At 46.9% G+C, this 27,405-nt stretch overlaps 1 protein-coding gene across 1 annotated transcript in view; it reads right to left on the bottom strand.

The window, feature by feature from the left end:
* Nucleotides 1-26,597, bottom strand: part of adamts6 (ADAM metallopeptidase with thrombospondin type 1 motif, 6) — a 46,323-nt gene extending 19,726 nt beyond the window's left edge. Inside the window, exons 1-14 of the mRNA XM_034546954.1 lie at nt 26,505-26,597; nt 26,022-26,413; nt 24,007-24,175; nt 23,169-23,389; nt 22,482-22,565; nt 21,087-21,232; nt 18,142-18,185; nt 15,037-15,142; nt 13,027-13,173; nt 8,189-8,330; nt 4,641-4,748; nt 2,936-3,081; nt 2,259-2,322; nt 223-325 (exon numbers count right to left, since the gene is read on the bottom strand). Of these exons, the coding sequence (XP_034402845.1) occupies nt 223-325; nt 2,259-2,322; nt 2,936-3,081; nt 4,641-4,748; nt 8,189-8,330; nt 13,027-13,173; nt 15,037-15,142; nt 18,142-18,185; nt 21,087-21,232; nt 22,482-22,565; nt 23,169-23,389; nt 24,007-24,175; nt 26,022-26,413; nt 26,505-26,595 (1,963 nt within the window). The 5' untranslated portion in view covers nt 26,596-26,597. The remainder of the gene's footprint in view (nt 1-222; nt 326-2,258; nt 2,323-2,935; nt 3,082-4,640; nt 4,749-8,188; nt 8,331-13,026; nt 13,174-15,036; nt 15,143-18,141; nt 18,186-21,086; nt 21,233-22,481; nt 22,566-23,168; nt 23,390-24,006; nt 24,176-26,021; nt 26,414-26,504) is intronic.
* Between the last annotated feature and the right edge of the window lie 808 nt (nt 26,598-27,405).

The raw sequence follows: 27,405 nt of genomic DNA, 5'->3' as shown, positions 1-27,405 counted from the left end.
CCTCCTTCTCTTCTGCGCACCCGGTCCCCACTGGGAGCCGAACCGTACCCCAAAGTACCCCCATTTGGGAAACACTGAGCTAAGATAGTTTTATGGTACAACTTGATTTAGGTAGTACTACTAGTACTAGTTTCAAATAGTTATTACTTACTTGGAACTTAATAAATAATAACCAAGTTTTCTGGGGGTCCATAACGTATTTACGGACGGTCCTGAACTCACCACCAGTGTACGGCTTCCAGTTGTAGTATTTCCCACGGAAAGGCATGCTGTCAAAGTCGGCGCACTGCTTCTCTCGGAAATCCCGAGATCCTGCGGGACAGGCCTGAAAAACAAGAAAGAGAAAACAGAAAAATGAGATGAGATGGAAAGACTGACTTGGAAAATGGATCAAAATGTTAGTCCTACTTGTCGTTGCCTCCTCTAGCAACAACTGATCATCACACACGCGCGTTGTGTGGCGCCGCTTAAAGACTTTAACTCACGTTTGTGAAGAAGATGTCACGGAGCCTGGAAGCTGTTTTTATTTTGTTGTTATTAAAAAGTATTAAAAACAGACTTTTCTAATCAATTCGCTATTAAACCTCCAAACATTACCGAGCAGTGATTATGTGAGTTTGAAGAAAAAATAAATGGACTTGATGTTTCCTGTGATGGATTACACAAAGCAACGTTTTAAGGGTTCTGCCAACTGATTTTCATGTCACGAGAAAATTACTGGAAAGCGATGCATAACTGGAACAACAACAAAAAACATAAATCTAGAAATCTGTTGCATGCATTCAAAAAGAAGTTCAGAGAGAAAAGTGCAAAAAGGAGCTAAAACTCTAAAGCTGCAGGCTTAGTTAGTCGTTACCGTTTGTAAAATTATTCTGGGAGGTATTTTTTTTGTTGCATTGTTTTGACCAAAAAGGTCTGCATGAGATGTCCCGTCCAATCAGCCGGCACTAAAACAGAAGAGCCTCCTGGATCTGCTGATTGAGAACAGCGTGTTTTGCTCCAGTGAGAGGAGGTAAAGAAACACTTTATTGGTGTGAAAAGGTCCTCAGAAACCCCCCCAAACCCCCCCCCCCGGGACAAATAAAAAGCTTGGGGTCAAAGCTGTATTTCACAAGCTACGGCGGCTTTAGACTCGCACATCAAACATTGCAGAGTCAGAAGAGACGGAAGTGTGGGTTGAAAAGACGACAGAGGGGGGGGGGGGCTTGACTATGACAACAAATTTCCCCTTGGGGATTAATAAAGTATACATCTATCTATCTAACTTCAAAGATGGGGTGGAAGGAAGCGTTATCGATGTACCTGCTGCTCGTGTTTTTGGATTTATCGTTTTTTTTGGTCCGTAAAATGTCAGAGAAGAAAGAAAGCGGAGGTCACGAGGACCTCGGGATGTCTCGAGAAAGGTCCTCCTGACCAACAACATCGAGGACTGTGTGCAGGAATCCACTCTCTTCTTTGGAATTGGCTCTTCTTCTGTGGTGCTTCCCCTCCCCTCAGAAAAACCGACGCCGCTCCGCTTGCTTTGCTGATTAAAGTATATTTGCGCATTAAAGTAGTAATATCGCACGTAACCTGCATGTGTCTGTCCGCCTGCGTCCGGTCAGAAAGGTGATGCGGCATCGCGCTAACGGAGGTCGGCTTTACAATGTAAAGTGACCTCCCAACAGGACGGAGGCAGTAGCAACAGGAAGGGGAGGGAGGCTCCATGAACAGATGATAGCTGACGGACGATGAGTGTGTGTGTGTGTGTGTGTACATCTGGTGCACACACACACACACACACACACACACACACACACACACACACTTCACCTGGACACGGTGTGGTCAGTGTGATGAAATAGCGGTCGGGGATGTTTGTTTGTTTTTAAGACTGGCAGTTTAAATGGGGCCTTAACTATTTTTAAATGTTCACCAAAAATATATATATAAAAAACATTATACCTAGAAATACATGCCGCCACGTTAAACATTTGTTTTTAAAGCTTTCGCTCCAAACCCTTTTTTTTTTTCACGAAACTCTTTTTTTCTGTGAAACGTCACCAACGATATGTGAAGTCTGAAGTGACGCGTGGAGAGTGAACCGAGAGGAAGCATGTCCGGAGGCTCCTTATAAAGCCAGTGAGATAACACGCTGTGGAGGAGAGAGGACGTGGAGGTTCACCAGTGGTCAGAACCATCCCAGTGCCCCCCCCCCCGCTCTAGTCTCCAGGTCCCTCGTGTACTTTAATCTAAACACCAAGCAGAAGAAAACTCACGTCTGTGTTACAAGATCTGTAACGCTTCCTCTCCCCGAGGCAGTACTTCCCTCCTCCCGACGGGCTGAGACACACAATTACATGAGTGGGGAATTGAGAGAGAGAGAGAGACACAGTTCACATCAAGCACTGTAAATCCCAAAAAAACAACAACAACAACAACATCTTTGTAAGTGAGAACATTTTTGGTGAGGAGAAACAAAAAAAAAAAAGCCTCAAAGCCAGAAGACAAAGTGTGCGTTTGTGCGTTTGTTCACGCCGGTGACCTCCTGCGTCCTTCATCGGCCTTCATCTTCCTCGACTAAGTGAGACGGGCTCTGTAACGAGTGCGTTCTCTGAAATGTTATGTTTTAAATATGCAAATGAGGCATTATGGAACGGTAACTTTTGGTGAATTTAGGAGAAATCTAAGTGGTGAAATACCACTACTCTTCCTAAAATGCTGCGTTACAGAATATATATATTTTTTTTTAAGAAAAAGTCATCTTTACCTAATTAGCCACGAAGACGGTTTTCCCCTCGAAAGGAGGAATATTTGCCTCAGAGACGTATTCTAGCTCTACTCCCACTCAGGTGTAACATACATCCATACTGCACACACACACACACACACACACCTTGAGGCAGGGACCTGGATGTGTGTGTTCAGCTTGCTGTGGCTTACTTTGCCTACTTACGCTGGGCTGTCACAGTGCCTCATGGAGGAGGACACACCGCCCCCACAGGTCCTGCTGCACTCCCCCCACGACGACCAGGGCCCCCAGCCCCCGTCCACGCTCTGAGGCCAGGTACCGAACGCCACGCACTCCCCCTGGTAGCACCACTGAGCGGGGAGGAGCAGAAACACAGACCATGAGACGTGTGTGCTTCTCTTTAAACACACACACACACACACACACACACACACACACACTGTCTTGTGACCACATTAGCAGAGCTGCTCCCGCATGTTGTCGTGTGTTGTTGTGTTATTTAAAGCTTCATTAGCAGAGCTGCTCCCGCATGTTGTCGTGTGTTGTTGTGTTATTTAAAGCTTCATTAGCAGAGCTGCTCCTGCATGTTGTCGTGTGTTGTTGCTTAACGCCTTCCGGAGTGGCGTGAGGAGGTTTGTTTTTTTTCCCCGAGGGATGGAAAGCGGCGTGCCGAGCGTCTTAAGCCTCGCGCTAAGCTGCCCACGGCTCCAGAGGGGAGAGGCGATCAGAGTCGGCCCCCTTTGTCTCTCCAACTGTGTCAGTAGGTTAAGAAGAAGGGGGCGGGTCAAGGTGAGGGCCACTGTCCTCCTCCTCCTCCTCCTCCTCCTCCTCCTCCTCCTCCTCCTCCTCCTCCTCCTCCTCCTCCCAGTTGCTCGTTTGCGTCCTGAGACGCTGTCCAAACAAGATTAGCAGTGGGAGGAGAAACTGGTGGAGACACATGAGGGCCCCCAAATGAGTGAACTCCTCTCTGTTGCTCAGTTTCTCTCTCCCTCCGCCAGTCTCTCCCTGCTCCTGTTGGAAGGGCCTCTCTCCATTACACGCTGGGTGAGAAATGGCTGACATTCATATTCCTTTGAAGCCCCCCCCCCCCCCCCCCCGCCCCCAGACAGGGTATGCCACTGGCTCTCCTAAAGCTGCTCCGAAAGCTGTTTCCAAAGCCCCCCGGGCTCAACCTGGGGCCCCCTGTGTTGTCCAGGACCCAGTCCGCGGGCCCCGGCCCTCAAAGGCTCCACTGAGCTAATGGTAATCACGGATGACAGCTCGTGACACTCTGCTATTCTTTCCTTTTAGACCTCGGACCATCCGGTGACAATGGCTGCCGTAATCCGTGTTAAAACTGTCTCCCCCCCCCCCCCCCCCCCCCCCCCCCCCCTTCTAACCTGGCTGGCATCAACAGTGGGCCGATGACCTCAAGCCTGGCTCGCATGTCCGTCAGTGTGTGTGTGTGTGTGTGTGTGTGCATGACCGGTACCCCTTCCAGAGAGGAGCAGATGTAAGTGGAGGCAGTGAGCTACCACGAGCTGCTGAGGCATAACACAGAGAATTTTTTATTTTTTTTTAAAATCGAGCTCTCCGATATCAGTTTTTTTTTCCCTTCCTGATACGTGAACAGCCAGGAGCGGCATTATTGTGAGATCTTTAACTTTCCAACGGTCCTCAAACGCATCACGCGTGCGGTTCTGTCAGCAACCAAAATAAATTGTGTGGGTCTGAGGCACCATTGGATCAAAACCAAACAATATAAGATGGGAAAATAAATTGCTCTTTAATTACTCACAGGGGCGGAATACAAAATATATACCTAAACCTGTAAACCGTGTGTTAATATCTTGTGTTGTATGCAAATAACAATGTTTTTAATCACTTTAAACTCTTAAAACCACACTGAGTGTGAATCTTTTAAACTTACCCCTTTCTCGATGCTGCCGGTCTGGCACAGGGTCCCCTCGGCTGCAGGGATACTGTTGGTTACACAGCGGTTGCTTTTGCTAAGGCACCAGAGCTCTCTACACACTTCCTAGGAAAGAAGGCAAAAGCAAGTTGGTCAGAATGAGTCAACTCGGGTCAGACCGGTGGGGAAAGAAAAGAAGGGGGGGGGGGGGTCTGGACGATTCACCGGTAGCAGTTTTTTGGTGTGTGTGGTTTTTTTTTTTCACGAGACGACATTGAGAAACTTTTTTCAGGGGCCCGTGTGCGTCTCGAGTCAGCTGGATCAACACCGTGACTAACGGTTCGCTCACGTTCACCTCGGGACCGTGACGTCACTTCAAGAAATCCAATTTCGGCTTCTTCGGGGAAATAAGGAGTGAGCAACAGCCCCCCCACCCCCTCCCAAAAGTCCCAGATAAAGACGACTTGTGGGCCTTAACGAATATCTTTAGTATTACTGAGCGGTCGGAATAAACATCTCCGTCTTCGTGAGTCTGGAGCGTAAGGAGAATCCATTTAGAAGGGAGTGTGTGTGTGTGTGTGTGTGTGTGTGTGTGTGTGTGTGTGTGAGAGGGGGAGATAGCGAGTAGACAGCACTAAGTTGCCCCCCCCCCCCCCCCCCCCCTCCAAATAAATAAAACCCTAAAGTGAACACATGTTTACGAGGACGGCTCTGCACAACCTTCGCATTGGATTTCCCCCATTAAACCGAACCCGGGGTCTCCACTTCAAAGGCTTTTTTTATTTATTTTTTAACGGGGACGGTTGTGTACGGGCAGAAGAGCCATGAGGACATGAAAAAGAGTTACGATCCGGCGCATAGATTCTGACCCCCCCCCCCCCATTAAAGTTACAAGATCTCAGTTTTGGACACCTGTGGCAAAATGCGGTAACTGCAGGTATGTTTTTTTAAGTCTTACTTCCCCGCTTGGAATGTTGCTCAAGAATATAGATAGAATATGGATAAAGTAGAGATAGGTACGTAAATGAGCCCATCCAGATTAAATAAAGCGTCAAACTGGCCCTCTCTGGTCGCAGCGCCCTCCAACCCCGGCCAGCTGGTTCCAATAAGCCGCCCCGCTGCTCCATCCAAGGCCAGCCCCCCCCCCCCCCCCCCCCCCCCCCCTCCTGTCTTTAACGAACCTCTTTTTTTAAAGGGGTTAGGGGCACTTAGTAAAAGGGCCTCGCTAATGCCGCCATCAAAGGTCGTTTTTTGTTTTTTAGTAGTCAATTATGGCTGTAAATCACAACTCACAACTTCCTCTCTCGGCATTCGTGTTACTTTTGAAGGCGTCATCGGCCACACGCGGTGAAACATGGAAAATACACCGCTGTTGTATTGCAACCTCTTTTGGTCACGCCTCTTTAAACACAAAGCAACGTGCACTTTGGTTTTAGATTGTTTGATTTGATCCAATCGGAGCCTCAAACGCACCGTGTCGTCATTAAAGTTACAAGATCTCCGTTTGGGCACCTGCGGTAACTGCAGGTATGATTTTTAGATCTTACTTTAGATATAATATAGATAAAGTAGAGCTAGGTAGGTAAATGACTCTCTCCTGATTTATTCCCTCAGTAAACATTGTAAACATGAGTTTATGGTCTTAATCTCTAGTTTCAAGTCTTCTTCAATACAGCACGATGTTCATTTAGTAAATTATGGTTAATTTAGAGTCAAATAGACCATAAAGCAGGGTAGGGTATGCTTTAGGGCGGGGCTACAAGGTGATTGACAGGTCTATATATTAATCCATTTAACGATCCAGAATTTTCTTGACCTGAATGATCACCTTAGTGACCTCTTACAGGGTCCGAAGCCCCCGGTTGGGAACCGCTGCTCTACATTGCTGTTCCCTCTGTGTGTGTGTGTGTGTGTGTGTGTGTGTGTGTGTGTGTGTGTGTGTGTGTGTGTGTGTGGTAAATCCTGTCCTGAAGATTAATGTGCAGATTTGTGGCCAGAATCGTTTTCAGCGGTTGAAAAAAAAAACACAACAAATCATCTTGTTATCTTACTGTCGAGCTTATTTTACCATAAAATATATAAAAAAAACGATAATATAACATTATTTATTGTAATATTAGAGATAAACCTTCTGAACTTCCCCTCGGTTTTTTTTTTTCTTTCGCGGTGCAAAAAACCCGATAAGAAAATACAACAGACGTTCATCAAAATGTGGAAAAGCTTCAGAAACCAGAAACTCTTCCCCTCGTTAGACCTTCTTTTTTTTTTAACCCTTTTCCGCGGTCTCGTCTGTCCTGTAAGCCGACACAAAGGGCGTCACTTTCCCAGATGGCCGCACGCAACAACCAAAAAAATAACCTTCCGATTCAGCTCCGTTTGAATCCAATCTGCTTATAAATGTGCATCTTTCATGCCGACCTAAAAAAAACACAGTTATGAGGACTTGATTTTTTTTTTGGGGGGGGGGGGGGGGCTATTATAATCTGCTGTCTTTCAATGAAATGAAATAACTCGGCTAATCTTTCTCTCTCTCCGATATTTACGTAATGCAAAAACAATATTGCGTTATTGTTCATTAAATCTTCGAGGGTTGTTCCTCGTCTTTCACTGCCTGTGTCACAGGTTTTCTCATTACTCTGGGTGGGGGAGGGGGAGGGGGGGGGGGGGGGTCATTATCATTACAGACTTAAAGATGAGGGGAGTGTTGACTTCAATCCTTCATCTCTTCGTCTGGGATGTTTATAGATTAAAAAAAAAAAAAAGGGGAGAATAAGGCACCGCGTTGAAAGAGATGACCCCCCCCCCCCCCCACACCCCCACCCCTCAGCAGCTAATAGATAATAAACAATTATCTTCCTCGCGTGTTTACCCGCCTTTAATCTCAACAAGGAAATATTAACTTGAACTGACTGAACATGCCGTAGCCGCACATCAACACTTCTTATTAAAAGTGGAAAAAGGAGCTTGTTTATTCAGGTGCCCTTTTTTTTTTTTTTTGCATTTGGACGTCATTTTACAAAAACTTACATCGTTTTGTAAGCCACTTTTTCTTTGTTTACTAGCTACACTCGATGGCGGCTGGTTGAAAAGCGGGTTGTCGCAGAAAGGGGAGGAGCCACGATATCGCGGGAAAAACTGGGATTTTGGCGCGCGTTTTTTACATTTTTTTAGAAGACATTCACATGCTACGGAAATAAACTAGAGAAAGCTCATTCGTTAATCAAAAAGGGTGAAGAAAAGGGGGGTCAGTTACACGAATATATCAAAGTCGAGAGACGACCCGAGTGGTATCTGAGGATCACGAGGAAAAAAAACGGCGCTTTTTGAAAAATAAGTGACCGTAATAAGCATATTGTATTGTTTTTAAGGAGGTTGTGCCCACAATGGGAGGAACAAATGCACTTTTGAGGCGGAAAAATGTGCATCCGATGATTCCGATCATGTCTTTCTAATACAATACAGTGTTGTGTGTGTCCTGTGTGTGTCCTGTGACCCCCCCCCCCCCCCCCCCCCTCCCTCCCCCTCCTGTGGGTCAGCGGAGAAGATGAAAGATGCTGGTTCCTTACCCCATACTTGCACTGGCGCGAGGATGTTCCGTACTGGAAGCGACACTGCTCGTCTGCATCGTACACCTGCCCCGGGGCCACTGTTGGGTACAGGAAGTCTCGTTTCATTGGTTCATTGTCCAGACACGTCCCCCGACCTGAGCTGTCAAAAAAACAAACCTACAATAGGATTGTTTCTTACACAAGAGAAACCTTTTCTTTTTTTTTTCTACACGCTGGCGGATTGGAACAGTTAGAAAAAAAAAAAAAGCCAAGATTAAAAAAAAAAAAAAAAGAAGTCCTCTTTGCAAAGCTCCCGTGGTGGGACAGCCCGTCAAGACGATCTCACATGACATGTAGTTAATGCTGATAGGGCACATCAACGCCTCCTCATCAAAAAGGGTTGAAGACATCTCACCAGAGGCAGAGGAGGAGCGCCGGCTGATTACACGGCTCCCTGCTCCCATGTTCTGTGTGCCGCTTGCTTACATTCACAATCCACACCAGCAAAATAACAAAGGAAGAGGAAAAAGGAAAAGTCTGGAGAGAGAGAGAGCTATGGGTCATATGTCCAGGCATTATGTTTAGTCTGTTTTGTCAAATATGTGCACTCTCAAAGAACTCACACGTACACACACACGGTTGTTTTTTTTATTCTAGTAGCTTTAAAATAAATTTTAAAAAAAACCCACTTCAGCCGAGAAGCAGATTCTTTCATTCTGGTGGGTTTTTTTTTCGAGAGACGCTGAAACTAAATTTAAAAAAAGTCGCATTATTCTCTCCTCGTTCTTTCTTTTGCCAACGCGCGAGGCACTAAGATCATACCGAAGACGGGTGCCAATAAACAAACAGAGATGCATTTCTCTCTCTCTCTCTCTCTCTCTCTCTCTCTCAAGGCAAAATAATAATAATACCACTACGAGTATTTACTATAACACGGCGTTCTTTCCAGATGTGGCAGCTGCAACATGCAAAGGGGGGGAATGCCTGCCATCATCCCTCGAAAGGGAAAGTGGGCCCGGTGACAATAACAACTCAAAGCCGGACTTTATGTCCAACTGCAAACTCGGGGGGCCCAGAATGCAGCAGAGGAGAAGGCTGAATTAAACATACATATTCCTATTTATCTCTAGTGGTGTTTAGCAAAGCAGATAGATGTACATTAAAAAAAAAAGTTCCCAGAAGCTCGGGTACTACTTTGACTCGAGGCTGCACCAGCTACTCCTTCCTAAATTATACTCCTACAACTAGCTGGTTGCAAACTGGTATTTTATTAAATAAGATTGTACCATTTTAAAAGGATACATTTTGCATTTTGGGAGATATGCGTGTACACTTTCTTGTTAGATGAGAAGGTTGATGCCGCCCTCCTTGTTGAATGTGAAGCTACCGCTAACACCAGTTAGCCCGAGTATAAATGCTGCTTTGAAGAGAAATATCGTGCTCATTTTCAGGTTCATGTTTATATTTTGTATTATAGTTTGCATGTTTAAATGTTCAACAAAACACATGTTTTCATCTTTCTAAATATACCTGCATTCACAATCCGTCTGAAACTAGCTCCTGTCTCTTTAAGAGCCCCCGGTCCGCTGTGATTGGCCGGAGAGAAACACATGGTGCACCTTTTGCAAAGGTAGCTCTAAGTGGGTGGCATATTGTAATGTTCCTTGCATGGCTTGTTGAATCACATGTTTTCTGATCTAGGAACAAAATAATGATCGTCTTATTTGATCGTAGATATGTGTCACGATAAAAATAAAAAAAAATAAAAAGATATGTCCATTCTTTTTTTTTTTTAAGTATTGTTTTCAAGACATCCGATACATGCGGTTTGTTTTCACGAAACAGAGCAAATAAAAAAATAGTTTTAAGAGTTTAAATGTTCCGAATTCTTGTTCTGTTCAGTTACCGAACGGAACAATCTGATTTCTTGGCTCTTCCTCGGAGGACGCTCTCACAGAGAGAGACAGAGAGAGAGAGAAACCGGTCTCTGAGGCCTCCCTGTGCAAACCTCACTATTTATTGGTTTGGAGAGAGACAAAATACTCAAAGTTTACACATAGCGGTTATTATTTGACATCGTCGCAAACGCTTCCTGTCTGGTGGATTCAGCCAAAAAGGGGGAAATATCCTCTAATAGGCACGAGAACATCAGAAAAAAAAAAACATGTTTAACCGTGCTGATTGCATCCAACCGGGCAGCGGCATCAGGAAATCAAACCTCACAATTATCAGGAGTCACGTGAGCCTAATATCATCTTTAATAGATTAGATGTGGTCCCTGAGAGTTTAATATTACCAAACAGCCTTTAAACATTTACAGCTAGATGTCTCGCGGACCCGGGAGAGCGTAAACTGTGACTGAACTGTGAGTGCATTCATAAACCATTGCTAAAGAAAATCCCAAACAAAGCGCCACATATTGCTAAAGCGAGGTGAATCTAGGCCAACACCACAGCCAAAGTTGTTTACTTGGCTGGAAGAAGCTCGTGCGATATCCAAAAACTGTGATTGAGGGAGGAAAAAAAAGAAAAGAAAAGAAAAGAGAGAGAGAGAGAGAGAGAGAGAGAGAGGCTCATGGGAGTTTACTGACAGAAAAGCTTTTGTGAGAAACATAAAATAAAAAAAAGAAGCTAAAAGGCAATAAAAAAACAAACCAAAATGAAAACAACAAAACTTGATGCTAATAAGAGGTGATGTTCTGCTCGTGAAGCCAGCAGCTCGGTCTCTGTGTGGGTCGGAGCTCGGCTCTGGTCATCCTCACACACCAGGACTGGACAGGAAACCCGGCGGAGCAGCAGAGAAGCAGCTCTTTGTGTTCCCCGGGGTTTTTTTTTTTGGGGAAGCTGGCACCGACACAACCCTCCTCAGACGGCTTTCAGCCGGAAACATCATCCGACAACCGCGGCGGCTATTATGGTCTGTTCTTGGAGAGCCATCGCTGACTTAACATGAATACACAAACAAGACACACTGCAGCGCATCCGACCGATACTTCCCCCCACGAGGCTGTGCAGCAGGATCCTTTTTTTGCAAAGCAGCTTTCTTTTTCTTTTTTTGTGAATAAATTGGCAAGAAACAACTTCTGTGTGTTCTCGTTGCACAAGCGTTGTGCAGACCGGCCTACACACATGCATGTTGAGACAGCGGGGCAATGAGCCCAGAGAGGCATACTTTAAAGAGTCTAATGCCGGTCTGTTGCATTCAGGGAACCCCTGAGCTTTCAAAAACTGCAAACTGACATGTAAAGTCGATAAGATGCAAACACATGCCTATTCACTGGCCACCATTATTCCCTTTTAGCTCTGGTTTTGGTCTCCACCATCCCGCTTGCTAACTGGGTCTGTCTGTTGTTCGGGTCTGTTGCTGCTCGTGGAAACGAGGTCGATGAGCCGTGAGAGTCAACCAAAACACCTAAGTTGCAAAACAATAAGATTAGAAATGCAACAACTGCGCATAGTCGTTTAATCTCTTGCTATAGCAGCGCCATCAGAGCTGTCTGTATGCAGCATGTTTGTCCATGTGGCTCTTTGCAGTAGAGTTTACAGCCGGCATGCCAACGAAGTGCAAACAAGTAATTTCCAGCTGGTTTTCTGGGGGCCGACTCAGCGTAAATAGTGTTACAAAGAGAAGGAATCCTTGACCTCATTCCGTGATGGCTAAAAGAAGAATGGCGGCGTGTTTCTCGTCTGCGGGGGAACAACCCCGAACCACTTTCCGATTGTTATTCCTACACAATGAATCCGTTTCCCCTAAAAATAAATAAAAAAGAAGCACAGCACAGCCCAGAGCTCAGTCGCCGGAGACTCACTTTGAGACCAGGGGGGACGTTCGGTTTAAAGGGGACCTCCGATACTTGAGACCGTTCACTACTGCATACATGAAGAAAAAAGTAGTAATAAACCTTTTTGTGTCTCTATGTCAAAGATCTGGGGGTGTGGTTACCATGTCTCTCTCCACGAGCTGCTACGAGCGTAACACTCTCAGATCTCCAAGCAAACTGTCTGCAGTAGAGTTGCATTGTGGGTAAAATAAGCACCGGGTTTTGACGAGGAAGACGCATTTAAGCGTCTCCTCAGATTCAGGAATATTGTCCTGGAAATAATGGATTGTCCTCTTTAGAGCAAAGAATTGACCTCTCGATAATAATGATAACAAATATGAAAAACAGGCAAATCCTCCCCTCTGAACTTTAATTTAGATCAAACAATATTACTGAGCTTGTTTACAAGAGATCTAGTGGACTCTGAAGGCAGCTTCGACTGGATGTGCCGCGGGCGAGCCGGGATCAGAGTCCTGTGTTGATCACAGGTATCTGCTCACCGCCAGACTCCCCAGATGTTTTGTCTGTCCTTCCCCTAAACCTCCTTGGGTTTGATGTGTTTTTGTACCGTGCCAGTCTGGCATTACACGGCAGGCCATCCCTCATTTTTACCAAAACGTCACCGCTTTACTCCTCGTTTTATTCGTGCACTTAAAAAAAAAAAGCTCTCTCTCTCTCTCCTCTCCTTTTGACCCGTCCGCAAAACACGGTTGAAGGCAGCTGGCCGACGAATCACCGCATGAACGCCGCCCCGCCTCGTGGCGGCGAGGAACGGTAGTCGGGGGTTTGGGGGAGGCACCCGGGCTATCATACGCAAGCCACAAGGAGGTCTGGCAGGGAGTCTCGGTGATGAAATGGCTGTGAATAAGTGGGGAAGGACACCGCAGAGGGCCGGCACCGGGTTGTAAAGAGAGGCGGCTGCAAGCACGCACACACACACACACACACACACACACACACACGCACGCACACGTATATATACACTCGTGCAGACAAATCCAAACACACTCAGATGAGCAACCAGCAATCCACTTACTCGAGGAAGCTGGTGATGTAGTCCTTGCTGCAGGCGGACCAGGAGAACGGGTTGGTGTTGGCCGTGATGTGGGCGGCCATCAGCTTGGCCGTCTCGTGGCCTTTGGTGCCGCAGGAGTTCCCGATCCCATCGTGGTTCATCCCGAAACTGAAACGCACGAAATTAAAAAAAGTTGAGCCTGGAGGGATCGACGGCGACCCACCGGTGGAAAAGTGACCCTCCCCCTTTTTTTGGGCTACAGATGGGCCGAGAGCGGACTGTCCGGGGGGGTCGGGGGGGGGGGGGGGGGGGGGGGACGTCTCCTCTCAGTGGCCCCTGGCTGTAGAAGACACAGCTCCGTGGCTCTGAAACAGCTGGGTGGAGGTGGAGGGGAGCCAGAGGTCAAGGGTCAAACCCTGTCTGGAGCTCAGCGGGAAGGAAAAAAAAAAAAAAAAGAAGTTCTAATCACCACTTTTGATGCCTGCCTGTCAATCAACCGGCTGCAGGTCTGAGCAGGACCGAGAGGGAGGGAGAGGCCCCCCCCCCCCCCAACTGGAGCTTCAGATCAATCGCTGCACAAGAGAAAGCTGCTCAAGAATTTATTTTGCACCGAGAGCTGGAAATAAATCATTTAAACAATTCTCTCTTCTATCTGTCTGGATATCATTCGAGAGGGGGGGGGGGGGGGAATCTCACGTTGCGGTAGGATGTCAACGCTTACTTTTCCTTACAGTCCGGGAGCACAAATCAGCTCTAATGTATATAACAACCCCCCGACCGCATCGCACAGCCTGAAACCTGTTTTTCTAAGGCTGGCGTTTATGACATTTTACCCGACTCTGGAAATAAATCAAGCCCCGCTTGAAACCCCCGCTGCACTGTGTTGTTTTTTTGTTTTTTTAATACATCCTCCAGGAGCAGAGACTATTTTTACAACTTGCCCCACAACAGAAGCAGACACGAGACATAATAAAGGAAATCGCCATCTTGCTGAACTCTCTCTGGAGAGAGAGAGGGAGAGAGAGGGATACGTAGACTAATACATCATCATTATTTTTGCTTTATATTCAGGAAGAAAGAGCCAGAGGTATGTGGACACTCTGACATTTGCGTGAGGAAATATGTGGGGATACAGTTCAAGACGTCTACGTGGGGGGGGGGGGGGGGGGGGGGCAGAGAGGAGGAGGTGGTGTGTGTGTGTGTGGGGTGGGGGTGGGGGGGTGCACATGAGACCTTCAGAGAGAAGATGGTCTGTTTCTAGAGAGTTATTCTAAAAGCTGCCTCTGGGTCGGATTCTGGTGAAACCAGATGTTCCAGAGGTTCACCAGAAACTCCAGCAGAGACCAGTCCACCGTGGACAGACCCAGATCCAGCAGAGACCAGTCCACCGTGGACAGACCCAGATCCAGCAGAGACCAGTCCACCGTGGACAGACCCAGATCCAGCAGAGACCAGTCCACCGTGGACAGACCCAGATCCAGCAGAGACCAGTCCACCGTGGACAGACCCAGATCCAGCAGAGACCAGTCTACCGTGGACAGACCCAGATCCAGCAGAGACCAGTCCACCGTGGACAGACCCAGATCCGGCAGAGACCAGTCCACCGTGGACAGACCCAGGGCGTATTGCTGGGCCCACTGGAGAGAAGGGGGACAACGGGAGAACCAGAACCAGGACTGAGAGGGTCAGACCCTGCTGCAGTAAAATGAGAGGGTCTGGTGCTCAGAGACACTACCACGTTAGTCCACAGGGGGCGCCAGAACCAACACAACATGAACGTTCCCCTTTGCAGCTTCAACTTGGATGTTTGAACTTCACTCGTTCTGCCTTTAAATCTCAGATTAATTTGTGACATCACAACGAGTTCGGGCTCCAATTTTGGTCCAAATGTTGTTTTTTTCTCTTTGGAAAAGTCTTTTTTAATAATGCGTTTTTTTAAACTGGAGGGGAGAATCGGAGAGAGTGGATCTTTTTCGTCCCATTGACTTTGCAATTTCCATCCAGAGTGCAATTACGAGAAAAAAAACTCACTTGTGGCCAATCTCGTGTGCGATGGTGAAAGCAGAACCGAGGCCGATGTCTTCATTGATGCTGCAACTCCTCTCCGGCTCGCACATTCCAGCCACCGAGGCCAAGCCTGGACACACACACACACACACGCACGCACACACACACACACACACACACACACACACACACACACACACACACACACACACACACACACACACACACGCACACATGCACCAGACAAACATACAGATACAGGGTCAAGACCAAGCATTCTTAGGACTCGTGGTCATAAAACTGAGATTCTGCGCTTATGATCTTCTGTTCACCGGAGGGGGAAAGGAGGGGGGGGGGGGGGGGATTTGAGTTTAACATCACAGGCCAGACTGGAAAATGTCTAGACCAGAGTTAGATTTATACATTTCAATTCATGTAACAAGGGGATCGCCTGAAACGCGAGCCGAGGAAGGGAACACAAGAACCCCTTCGCCGACAGAAAACTGTCAGAAAATATAGATGTTTTCCTCGTTTTCAAAAAGCAGAGACGAGGGGAGAGGGGAGGGGGGGGGGGGGGAGAGAGAGAGAGAGAGAGAGAAAGGGGGTGAGGGTGTTTAGAGTTTAAACCTCTCCATAATCCAGGTGTCGCAGGTCCTTTTTTTTCTGAAGCCTGACAGGTCAGATAAGGAGACAGGAGGCAATTCTTCACAGATTACATCTACAGGTGACTGGAGAGGGAGGATCGTGTGACAACACAAAGCAGGTGTGTGTGTGTGTGTGTGTGTGTGTGTGTGTGGGGGGGGGGGGGGGGGGATGTGGATTAATGTGTGTGAAGTAAAGAGCTTTTTAATTGCGTTTGTTTTAAATGTTTTCTAGGTTGCGTCCCTGATACTCTGGGTAATCACCAGGCCTCACTCGTCGAGCGTGCATCCAACTTTGAACCAAATTTAGAGGAAATTCTGCGAAAGAAAATCGAGTATCAGGAGTTCGCCGACCATTAAAAGGGCTGCCGTTAAATTATTGCACAAGAAGAAGGTGCACGCGAGACGAGTTAGTCAAAAGACTTCCAGTCGAACGATGGAAAATGTGGAGAACATGACGGAAAGAAGACATCTGCGCATTAGTTTGTTTCGGGGATTAATGCGAGGAACGTTACGTTCTCCTCGTGCCGCGTGTTTCACGGATGTGCCTTTATTCCCCAAGTCTGCCTTCTTTTTTTGGGGCACAGAAGTGGCTTCGTAAGGACAATTTGTTACGTCATGTTGATTTCTTTTGAATTTAAAAACCATTAGGGGGTCAAAAAACCCAGCAATTTCCTTCTCTCAAATGAATTAATCATAAACCATAAACTATAAATACCGTTACAGCTTTGAATGAGCGATGCGTGAGTACAGCAGCGTGTGCCGAGCAAAACTCTTCATCAATTTAGTTTTGAGATTTATCTTTTTTTTTCAAAATTATTGAAAAAAACGGGGCAATGAATCCGATGGATGGAAACGCAATCAGAGGCGCAATCGAAGCTGCTTTCTACTGGAAAGAGGCAGATGTCTGTCAATCGATGCAAACGAAAACCAAAGAGCAGACGTGCGGTCGAAGAGCGACATTGATCAAAACGCCTCCGTTCACACTTTCTTTTGGTGGTTCGGCACGGATTCAGATTTCCCCCCCCTACAGTTGGATAATTGGACGATCTGGACAAACCTCCCTGCCTCCCTGCTTTAAAAGTGGCATGGCGTTTGTATTCTCCTCACTAAGAGGCTAAACAAGAATAGACTCGCAAATCAGGAGGCCACTGAAACCATTACTGCAGGGGAAGAGGCAGCCCGAAGGTGAAGAAAGAAGTAGGAGAGGGAGGGAAAGGAAAAGAGGGTGGCTACTCTGCGATTAGTTTAAGAATGTGTGTGAGAGAGAGAGTAAAGTGTGTGTGTGTGTGTGTGTGTGTGTGTGTGTGTGTAGAGGGTGAGCGCAAACACACACACACACGCCCTGCATTGCAAGTTGTTTTCTCAACACCAGGGTGGACCGTGCATTATCTCCAGCCCCGTGATTACTCGGCGACCCTAAAGGCCAGCGATCTGACCCGGGGGAGCGTGATCCCTCGCGAGGAGGTGGGGAGTGAGGAGATGGGGAGAGGAGAGGAGAGAAGGAAGGGTCGGGGGGGGGGGGGTTGAGACAACGAGGAAGCCGAGCAGATGCCAGTGCAATTAAAGCGACCGGGGAATGTGACGAATGCGGTCAATCTGTCAAACCACCCCTGAAGTCACAATATTACCTCCAAGATATACTGGGGTGCCTGCGGGGCCTTCGCAGAGATAAGATGGGAGAGAGAGGGGCTGGATGGGAGGTTTGAGGTGGGAGCGAGGGGTTGAAGAGGAGAGAGAGAGAGAGAGAGAGAGAGAGAGGAGGAGGAGTGGGGGTCTCGGCCACTGCTTGCTTGCTGTCCTTTTTTCCCACCAGCCAATCGCATCCCAACCAGCATATCACCCACTCTATCTCCCTCCTGCATACTCCAACACTCCCTATAATTGTCCTTTTCCCCTTCCATTTTCCTTTCAACTCCTCCTCTTTGTCTCCATCCCCCCCCCCCCCCCTGTCACTACTCTCCTATTTATCCCCTCAGGTCTTCCTCACACATACCTCCTCCCCCCCCCCCCCCCCCCCCCGTGGGAGTGTAAACACCTCGGGAACAAACCAGAGGCTTAGAGGGCTTTTATAAACTGGAGGCTGCGTGAGGAGGATGACCGCGGCTGTCCAGGTTCGCGTCCTCGACGCGCTCGACAAGGGGTGGGGGTGGGGGGGAGTGTCGGCCGGGGAGCTATAATAACACAAGTGAAAACATCCTTCTCATTATGTCTCACAGGAGCCGTCTGGTGTTCTTCTAAAAAGGAGACTGTGAAGGTTGCTAAATAAGGTTTGTCTGAGGACACGTTGGAAAAAAAAAAAGGGCCCCCGACGTGAAAATGGAAACCTCTCCGGGGGGTGGTGGGGGTGGGGTGGGGTGGGGGGGGGGAAGCGAAAGAGAAGAATGAACTCCTAATCCGGAGAATCACAGAGTCAACACCGGCTAAGATTACCAATTTGGCAAGAAAACACATGTTAATGTGCATTAATCTGCTTCGGTCCACTCACCTAAGGTACCGCAGGGTTTGTTCTTGTAGGTGCAGATGTCGTACCTAAAGGACAAAAAAAAAAAAAAATGAAACGCAAATAATTAAATTAACTTTTTTTTTCATTTTCAACATGTACCGTATTTTCTTCCACTGGCCGTTTGCCATTCCATTCTTTCCGTGTTTAATCACACAGTCTGGCCAGATCCAATCTCGACCTTTAGCATAACAACGGCCCGTAATGAAGTCGTGACGGTTCTAGAGAACACCTGGTTCACTCCTCCATCCACACGGCGTCCATTAGCCCGGAGGAAATGCAGAGCTCAGACATGAGTGAGAGTCAAGTGAAAGGCCTCACTCATGCCGTGTCCCGACTGTTAACCCCCGTAACTCACATACAGGGGGGGGGGGGGGGCACTCTGAGCCACATCATACATTTCAAATGAATGATCCAATCATTCCTAAAGCTTTTAATCTATTAAAAAACCAAGGGCACAGCAAATGTAATTCTTTCCCCTCTCCGCCCACCTCGCTCTCCCCATAAACTCCTCTTCCTTCCCCCGTTTCTCCCCCCACCACCACCACCCCTCGTTTCTCCTTCCCTCCCAGTGGTGCAGCTCCAAACCACTGAGGTACAATCGTGACCTTGTCTGTAGGAACGTCTATTTTTTTTTTTTATATATATATATATATATATATATATATATATATATATTTCCCCCTAATTTCCCTTTCAGTGTCTTTCTTTGAAACGTTTCCTCCGGCGCCCGACGGCGACAAAGAAGTGACGGAGAAAAAAAAAAAAAAAAAAAAGCTCCATCATGAGATCCACATCGATTAGTGGCGACGACGGGGAAGTATTCGTAGTAGGATCTACTGACGCTAAGCGCAGGGGGTGACGTCTGCTTCCAGTGAGCCTGGTTATAACAACAGGCCTTGAACGTCTCCCTTCTTATGATGATATCATTACGCGTGTCGAGTAATAATCATATCCATGTGAGTGCTGAGATAAGTGAGGACCTCGGACGCATCATTAAAATATATTTAATTAACAGTAAGTCAATATTTTCCCATTTTTATACACCGAAAAGCAAAAGTTTAACCTCAGTAAATACATGTAGTTATCAAAATTGTAAATATATATATATATATATATAAATTAATTAATTAATTAATTATCAACAAGGAAACAAAATAATCATAACATATTTTTATTTAAAGGCTGCAACTAATGATTATTAGATGAATCAATGAATCCTATATTTCCTTTATTAATCGTTGGGTTCTTAAAATGTGTTATCTAGATGTGTCATCTCGTCCCACCGACGCTCTGAAACCCGAAGATATCCAGTTTCCAAAGACGCGAACCAGCTGCAGACTCCGACATTAGAGAAGCTGCAGTTTGTTTGTTTTTTGCACAATTTATGGAACCAATCGTTTCATTTTTCAATCACCGATCCAAAGACACAGGAAAAAAAACACTCCCTTAAAAAAGTATAAATTAAATTAAGTGTCCTCTCTCAGTTAAATTCCGCACCGACCACCTTAAAATCACACTGTGCTTTTTTTTTTCTTCTTCTTCTCGGTGCCTTCCACCATTGCTTGGAAAGTCTGACTGCCCCTCCAGACATGGTGGTTAATGAGGGCTTCCTGGTGTCTAGCATCAGCTATTTATACTATCTCCGATGTTAGCATCTCTTGAACTCAGCTGCCTCCTCCCCACAGCTTTTTATCTCATCATCTCTCGCCTCCTTTTGCCTCGCTCTACTGAATTGACTCCGTAGTCACCAATATTTCATCATATTGCCTCCGGAGTGCACGGAGGCCGTGTTGATGTGGGCCTTAACAGCTGTACGACACTGATACTACGCCACCTGAATACAATGCTGTTTCATTCTTAAACAACTCTGACATTGGTTCACCTTGGCGAGTTAGCAATAACGACGCTTGGGAACCAATGGAACCGTTCCCTAAACGTCGAGGGGAACTTTTGCGATGCTAACTTCCACGTTGGCCGCCCCCAAAAAAAATATACGTCCTACACCTTTCACTTTTTCCACGTGGGTGGCGCAAAAGTTTGCCCCGTTTAAAAAACAAAATCCCCCTTGTGGTCTATCTGTGAGTGAGCGAGGTTGTGGTTTGCGTGAGACGTTTCGGTATCTAACAACAATGAGCACATCTATCAAAAAACTAAAGCAATGGCCTGTTGCATCTAGACTCTGCTAAGCAGCCTTTTCGTTGCCGTTGCTTAGCGAAGCTAAAACCGCCAATAAAAAGAGGAGCCAAAGGAGCTGGAGAACATCAACCGACAGACAACAAGCAAGAGCACACTAATGATAGAAGGGCTGTTTTGTACATAGCCCAGGGAGTCAGAACGCTTGGATTTAGCCCACGTCGATCACAGAACGCCATCTCTCTAGTAGGGGGAATATATATATATATATATATACTTTAGTTGCTAGGTAATGTGGCCAAAACAGTTCTGGCAACAATGAAGCCTATTCCAGGTAATGACAGCATGTTGCTGTTTTATGGCAACACCCTTGATGATAAATTGCAGTGTGACAGGTACAGTACTTCTGAAAAAAAACAGCACATTTAGTTTTCAGAACTGAGGTCTATTCCCATCCGCTTTAACACATACAGGTACAGTTTGTGCACATGAACTGGACATTTGTAAGGTTTTCACTGAAGCTGCTGGCCAACTGTTAGCAAACACACACGCGCACACACACACACACACGCACACAGAGCTGCAGTCTGAAGCTGAAACAGCTTTTTAACAGCACAGAAAATAACCCGCAACCTATTTTGCTCAAATTTAGAAGATAAGTGCTACTTGCAGCGCATCTAACAACTGAAACTCTTACTCTTTGAAGTACAGGAATACATGCTGGATCATTATAATGCCGCGTGAGAGCAAAATTGTAGTCCGTGCATGTGCAGAAGATGTGAGCCTCCACTTACCGGGTGATTAGGACGGCGTTGTCATGGTGAGCCATCCCGTTTTCTGGAATGCTGTTGCCGTCGCTGTGATGAGACAGGATGGACTTCTGCCACTTGCAAAAACTGTCCAGAGACTTGTCAGCGTGGTGGTTAATCTCCAGGTTAGGCTGCAAGAGACAACACGACACACATGCAGAACAGTGCAACTTGATATTGGATTACAAAACAACATCCTATCATATAGCAAAAGAATTGTGTCATGCCATAACGTAGCGTAGCATATTGTGTCGTACTGTATCTTATCGCGCCGTGTTTATTTAATTTTGTATCATAGTTTGGCGCTTCGTCATTGGACGTGACGATTCATATCATCGTATCGTGTCGCATCGTGACGCGAAGTTTTGTGATGTCGTGACATACTGTGAGGCAAAGTATCGTGAAGCATCGTGACGTATCGCGACATATCGGGATGTGTCGTGATGTATCGTGATGTGTCGTGACGTACCGTGAGGCGAAGTATCGCGATGTATAGTGAAGTATCGTGACGTATCGCGACATATCGGGACGTGACACATCGTGAAGTATAGTGACGTATCGCGACATATCGTGACGTGCCGCAAAGTATCGTGATGTGTCGTGACGTGACATGTCGTGACGTATCATGACGTATCGGGACGTGCCGCAAAGTATCGTGATGTGTCGTGACGTGACGTATCGTTTCGGAGCTTAACGTGTCGTGACGCATCATGACGTATAGTGACGTGATGTAACATGTATCATATCATTATCGGGACTTATCGTGTCGTATCGCGTCGTGTAAGGTAGTCAACTCAGAATGTCTTTGGTTCGAGGACATCCCTTTAGTAATTTGAGTCAAAGAAGAAGTAAAACAAGGACGGGATAATTAGAAAACACAGTAGACGCGGACAGAAGACAAGCAGGAGAAGATGGAACTGAGGAAGTCGTAGTAGAGTCTGCAAAAAGCATCTATAGTACTTCCATTAATGTAATAGGTTCAACTAAAGGAAACCATTGCAAAGGCCTTTTTCCGATAGACTAGCACTTCCTTCCTTATGGATCAAAGCACGGCTCCTTTATACATGAAAACTTGTTTGATGCTACGTGAAGACAAAAAAACAGATGCTAGGAAGCCCTCTGTTTCTCCCATCACGCGTACATACACATGTACAGCGCATGTAAGAATGCTCAATCAAGGCTCCCCGAGGGGAAAAAGAACATCTTTTATCTGAAGTGGTGGCCATATGGTGAGTAGTCTGTCTCTCCCCTTCAAACCACGTAAAATACTGCTGGCTCACTCACGCCAAGCGGATCAGGATACACTCGCTACAGGTTGAAGATACAGAAATGAAATGAATGGGAAACCCAGGTCGAGGTAGGAAGAGGGTCTTTTCTCACCTGATCTTCAGTCAGAACGATCAACCGGGTCACAATAATGTTCACAACATTTCCTAGACTGGCATCACGGTAAAGTTTGGCAACCTGACCTCCAGAAAAGAAGAAAAGACACAAAGTCAGACAAATTGTGTCCAAAAGCCACCGAGATCTAATCAAATCCACCTTTAAGCACTGAACCACATGGTACTCGGATCCTGCACTTCAAGTAAAAAACACCACACTCTTAAAGTACTCCACAACAAGTGAAGGTCCTGCTTTCAAAAGTATTCGCAAAATGTACTTAAAGTGCTGATAGTGGAGTAAAATATATTTTATTAATATTCCTGCTGCCTTAACGTGTATGTTGTAACTCCTTTATATCCTAGTTTAATCGACATCAATGCATCATATTCCATATGTTTTGTCCCGTGAGAACCTCGTATCTCTACAAAGAACCAACAGCTTTGTGACGATGCATCTTCCAGCTGATCCAAGAGGCTTTTTAAAAGAGTTTATTTATCCCAAGAAGTAAGGATGATTTTCTCTAATCTCAGAGGTACTTTTTACCACTGAGATTAGAAGTATAAAGTAGCATAACATGGAAAATACTCGAGTAAAGTACAAGTACCTCTGATGTGTACTTGAGAAACTGTACGTTCGATGCTGCGGCAGACGTCAAAAGGAACCAAAAAGTAGGATCAAACTTACAATATTCATCACGGACAAGATGTAGTGCTCGATGTCTTTGCGTCCGTGGTAACCGACCATCATCTTATCCGCCACCACGAGCGTCTCCACGAAGCGCTCGGAGCTGACGGAGCGTCTCCGTCTGCGGGCGCCGTGCGGGCGCCGCTCGCTTTCGTTCTGGGGCGCCAAGCGGCCGGGGGAAGGTGCGCTCGACTGGCGGGGCGCGCTGCTTTTGATGAGGTCTGTGGAACGGACGGAGGCAGACGACGACAGGTTAACTAGGGAGCCCAATTACGAAATTCCAAAATGATGATGCGTCATCGGTTTGAGAGAGAGAGAGAGAGAGAGAGGTGGTTTGTGTACGGGGGTTTTCATCCGCGGAGAGAATCTAACCCCTTTGAACCTTTGCTGCTAGAGCCTTTTTGCTTTATGACCCAGATGCTCTAGGGGAAAAAAAGGCTAAAAGGTGGTGCATGTTGGGGCATGCGAGCTTCCTGGCGACGACAGCCTTTTGCTGTTTCTCACAAGGCCGTGGCCCAAATACCTAAATATCCACCTGGCTCTTTTTCCCCAAAGAAATTCGTCATATCTCAGCAGGCGCAGTTTTGTTTGAATCTGAACATGATTCTATAAATAGGAGGGGGCCTTTTTTTTTTTTAATGAAAGCTTTCTCTTACGGGGTCGAAAGACGGTGTCCAGGGCCAGGAGCAACTAGAGCACACAAGAGGCCCGGTCATGTCCACCAGAAACCTGGGCCCACAACCAAACCAGCGCTTCCTCTCAGCGTGCCGCGTAAAGTTATTCCTTTACGTCAGCTCTACCCACACAAGGGTCCGACCCAGACGGAGGTTTAACCAACCTGAAATGCCACAGCTGAGCTCCTGGCTGTGCTCTCGCGGTGAGGGAATGGCAGACATTTTATAAATAACATGTTGCTGTGCTTCTTCCAGGTTCCATTCACCGGAGGAGGAGATGTTCTTTAACGGCTCTATCAAATACTGATCCTCCCCTGTTGCTATGACACCGTGCTTGTTGGGGGTAAAAAAAAAAAGAAGAAGAAGAAAATCAGTGAAAACACAGGTTACAAAACACACATAAATCATACAAAAGATGTTGGGGAAAAAAGCAACCGACATTTTTTCCATTTTTTTAATACTTTTTATTCTATTAAAGTTGCGTTTCTTCCTTTTTGACACAAGGCAGCTCAGTTTACTGTTAACTGTCATCGTGACGTCACCCATCGGTTCGCAACCGATGAATGGAAGTGAATGTGTTGGGAATGCCGTATATAGTCGCGGCAGCAGCAACCTGTCAATCACAGTAAGCCCCGCCCCCTAAAGCATCTCCTGCTTTATGGTCTGTTTGACTCTAAATAGACCATAATTTACTAAATAAACATCACGCTGTATTGAAGAAGACTTGAAACTAGAGATTGAGACCATAAACTCATGTTTACAATGTAAATCAAGAGAGGAGTAGAGTCACTTATATAGACTTCTATACAATCTGACTTCTATACAACCAGAGGAGTCTGACTTTACTTTACTTTTTGTTTTAGTTTTACAAAAACCTGGTGTTAGAAAACAGCGCACGTGGAGTTTGAAACACATGCATGGGCATTTATCTTTGAGTTGCATTATGGGAAATGTAGAACTTTTGAACACCAGGGACTAGAAGTCAGATTTTACTGCTTCAATTTTCACCATTTCTTTGTCCTTATTGTGTCTGTTGCAAGCCTCGTAACAACAACGTATGATAACAATGTGGAGCATAAACAGAGAGAAGTCCATCTCAACGAGTGCGTGGATAAAACACACTCCCTTGGCTCCGTTAACCCCTACAACACAAACAATTAGCACGCGGAAACCCATTCGATGAGCGCGCGTGACGTCAGAGACCTCCGACCGTCCAGACGACTGATTACATAAAAGAAAAAGCACAGACACAGTTTTGTCCATTTTTGGTGCCTTTAGAAGAAGAAGAAGAAAGGAAAAAAAACGCTAATTCAATTTATGATGCTCTGTGTGGGTCTCGCCAACACATTTGGCAACACAATACTTTTTTTTTTTTCCTCCACATGATTACATTTGCCAATAAGAAGCGGGGGCCTATTTATTTTTCCTTTCTTGAGAGTTATTTTGAAGCATAACAGCTATTAAAACGTCTTCCAACGTCTTGATTGGTGAAAGAGAAGCTGGACAGTCACACACACCAGCCCGAGGACTAAAAAGCCCAGACGGGATAATCAGACGCCTTGTTAGTGCCGCTCAGGAAGTAATATCTATGTTATTAGTAATATCTATGTTATTAGTAATATATATGTTATTCAACAGATCGCAAAAAAGGATCAAAATGTGATCTCAAACCGACTGAGGCTCTTTTAAAAAAAACGCTCCTCACTAACAGATCGCCAAGATGGTTTTTTTTTTCTTTCTTTCTCTTCCGCGAGCGTCGCCTCGCTCCCGAGCTGCCAAGTGGAAGGAAGCCAAGATTCTGTTAAGCAAACTACAATTGTTCTAATCCTTTGGCACCGCGTCTGAAAGATTGGCTGCCATGAGAGCAGCACAAGCTCGGTTTATATATTAGTTATCTGGCATTGGTATTGCGGAGGGGTGGGGGGACGGGGGGGGGGGGTGGGGGGGGGGGGACGGGACGGGGGGGGGGGAACGGGGGACAGGGGACGGGACGGGGGGGAAACGGGGGACGGGACGGGGAAGGGGGGACGGGGGACGGGACGGGACGGGGAACGGGGGACGGGACGGGGAAGGGGGGACGGGACGGGACGGGGAAGGGGGTACGGGGGTGTGTGTGGAACGGGGAACGGGGGAACGGGGGAACGGGGGGGGGAGACGGGTTCTTTCTTTTTGCGCTCACCAGGCCTTTGCAGTTGCTGAGCGCCACTCTGGACGTGCTCTGCTGATTGTGCAGGAATCCGACGTAGTGGCAGTTATCCACCGCGTTGTGCCGCCACTCCAGGCCGTCCCGTCCCCAGTACTCCACGGTGAAATGTTTCGACACCAGGTGGGGTTGGAGCGTCAGGTTGAGGTGAAAGTGCTTCCCGTAGGCCGACAGTCTGTAGAACAGCCGGGGCTGCGGCTGGGGGTCCGGGTCCAAGGCGGGCAGCTGGCCTGCCGCGGGGTCCGCCGCCCCGCGTCTCCGCCGGCCCGGCCGGTGGTGCTTCACAGTGTAGCTCAGGAACTCCCCGCTCTCGTCCACCCGCACCGGGACAGTCACCTGGTAGTGCTGCAGGTAGGACAGGAACTCCTCTTTTACAGGAGAAGAAGAAGAGAGTGTGATGATGATGATGATGATGAGCATTGCAATACAGAAGAGATCGACCCGTCCACCCTGTCATACCTTGAGAGTTGTGTGAAAGTCTTTGAAATTCAGAAGCAGCCATCACCACCAGGCTCAGGGTCCAAGTCAGCGTCTTCCACAAAATCTCCATGATTCGCCGGAGGGGTGTGACATGGGGTGGAGGGTAGAGGGGGCGCTACAAACGGGTTATGGGCACGCGGTGGGTCCGACGCCGCGCCATAACAAGTCCCTGGTTGGTCTCCTTCGCTCGAAGCTCCGGTCGTGCTCGCGGGCTCATCCAGCGGGTCTCAGATTCCTCCCGATGGCGAGCGCGTCCGCGTCTCACTGGCGTCTGGATTCATGTCAGCAGCGGCTCGGCAGGAAACGCACCGCAGTCCATCAGACGCGCAGTCGCCCTCAGGTGCGACTCCGAAAAACGGGAAGCTGTGTGTTGGAAGCTCGTCTCGACCGATCCATCTGCGTTCCTGTGAAGGAAACCGATCGGGAAGGGTCAATGACGCGTACCTGTTGTCGGGACTATCGGGGGCATCGTTTGCTCGTCCAGAAGCGGTCGGTCCATTCCTTCACCTGCAACCATTCTTATGACTAGTTGATCATTTTACTCCCAGCAAAAAAAGGTGACGATATGCTGCTTTGTTGTTGGTTTATTTCATTTTAAATTGAATATCTTTAATATTTTTGTATTAAATTCATCAATTTTAAGTTGACACCTTGCACCAAACAATGAGTTGAATCAAAGATGGTCATCTCTTCAACGATTAATCGGTTCATCCACTAAATGTCTTCAAATTGCTTCTTTTAATCCGACTAAAGGTCCCCAAAAAACACAGATATCCCATTTAAAAATGAAATAAACCAACTAGCAGCATAACCTTCACGTTTCTACATCTGGAGCCAGAAAGATTTGGACTGAAACTCATAATATCGATCAGGGGAACTA

This window comes from Cyclopterus lumpus, chromosome 12 (genome assembly GCF_009769545.1).
Source record: "Cyclopterus lumpus isolate fCycLum1 chromosome 12, fCycLum1.pri, whole genome shotgun sequence".
Taxonomy (NCBI): Eukaryota; Metazoa; Chordata; class Actinopteri; order Perciformes; family Cyclopteridae; genus Cyclopterus; species Cyclopterus lumpus.
The sequence above is the reverse complement of the archived record's forward strand: the minus strand, read 5'-3'. Positions and strand labels throughout refer to the sequence as shown.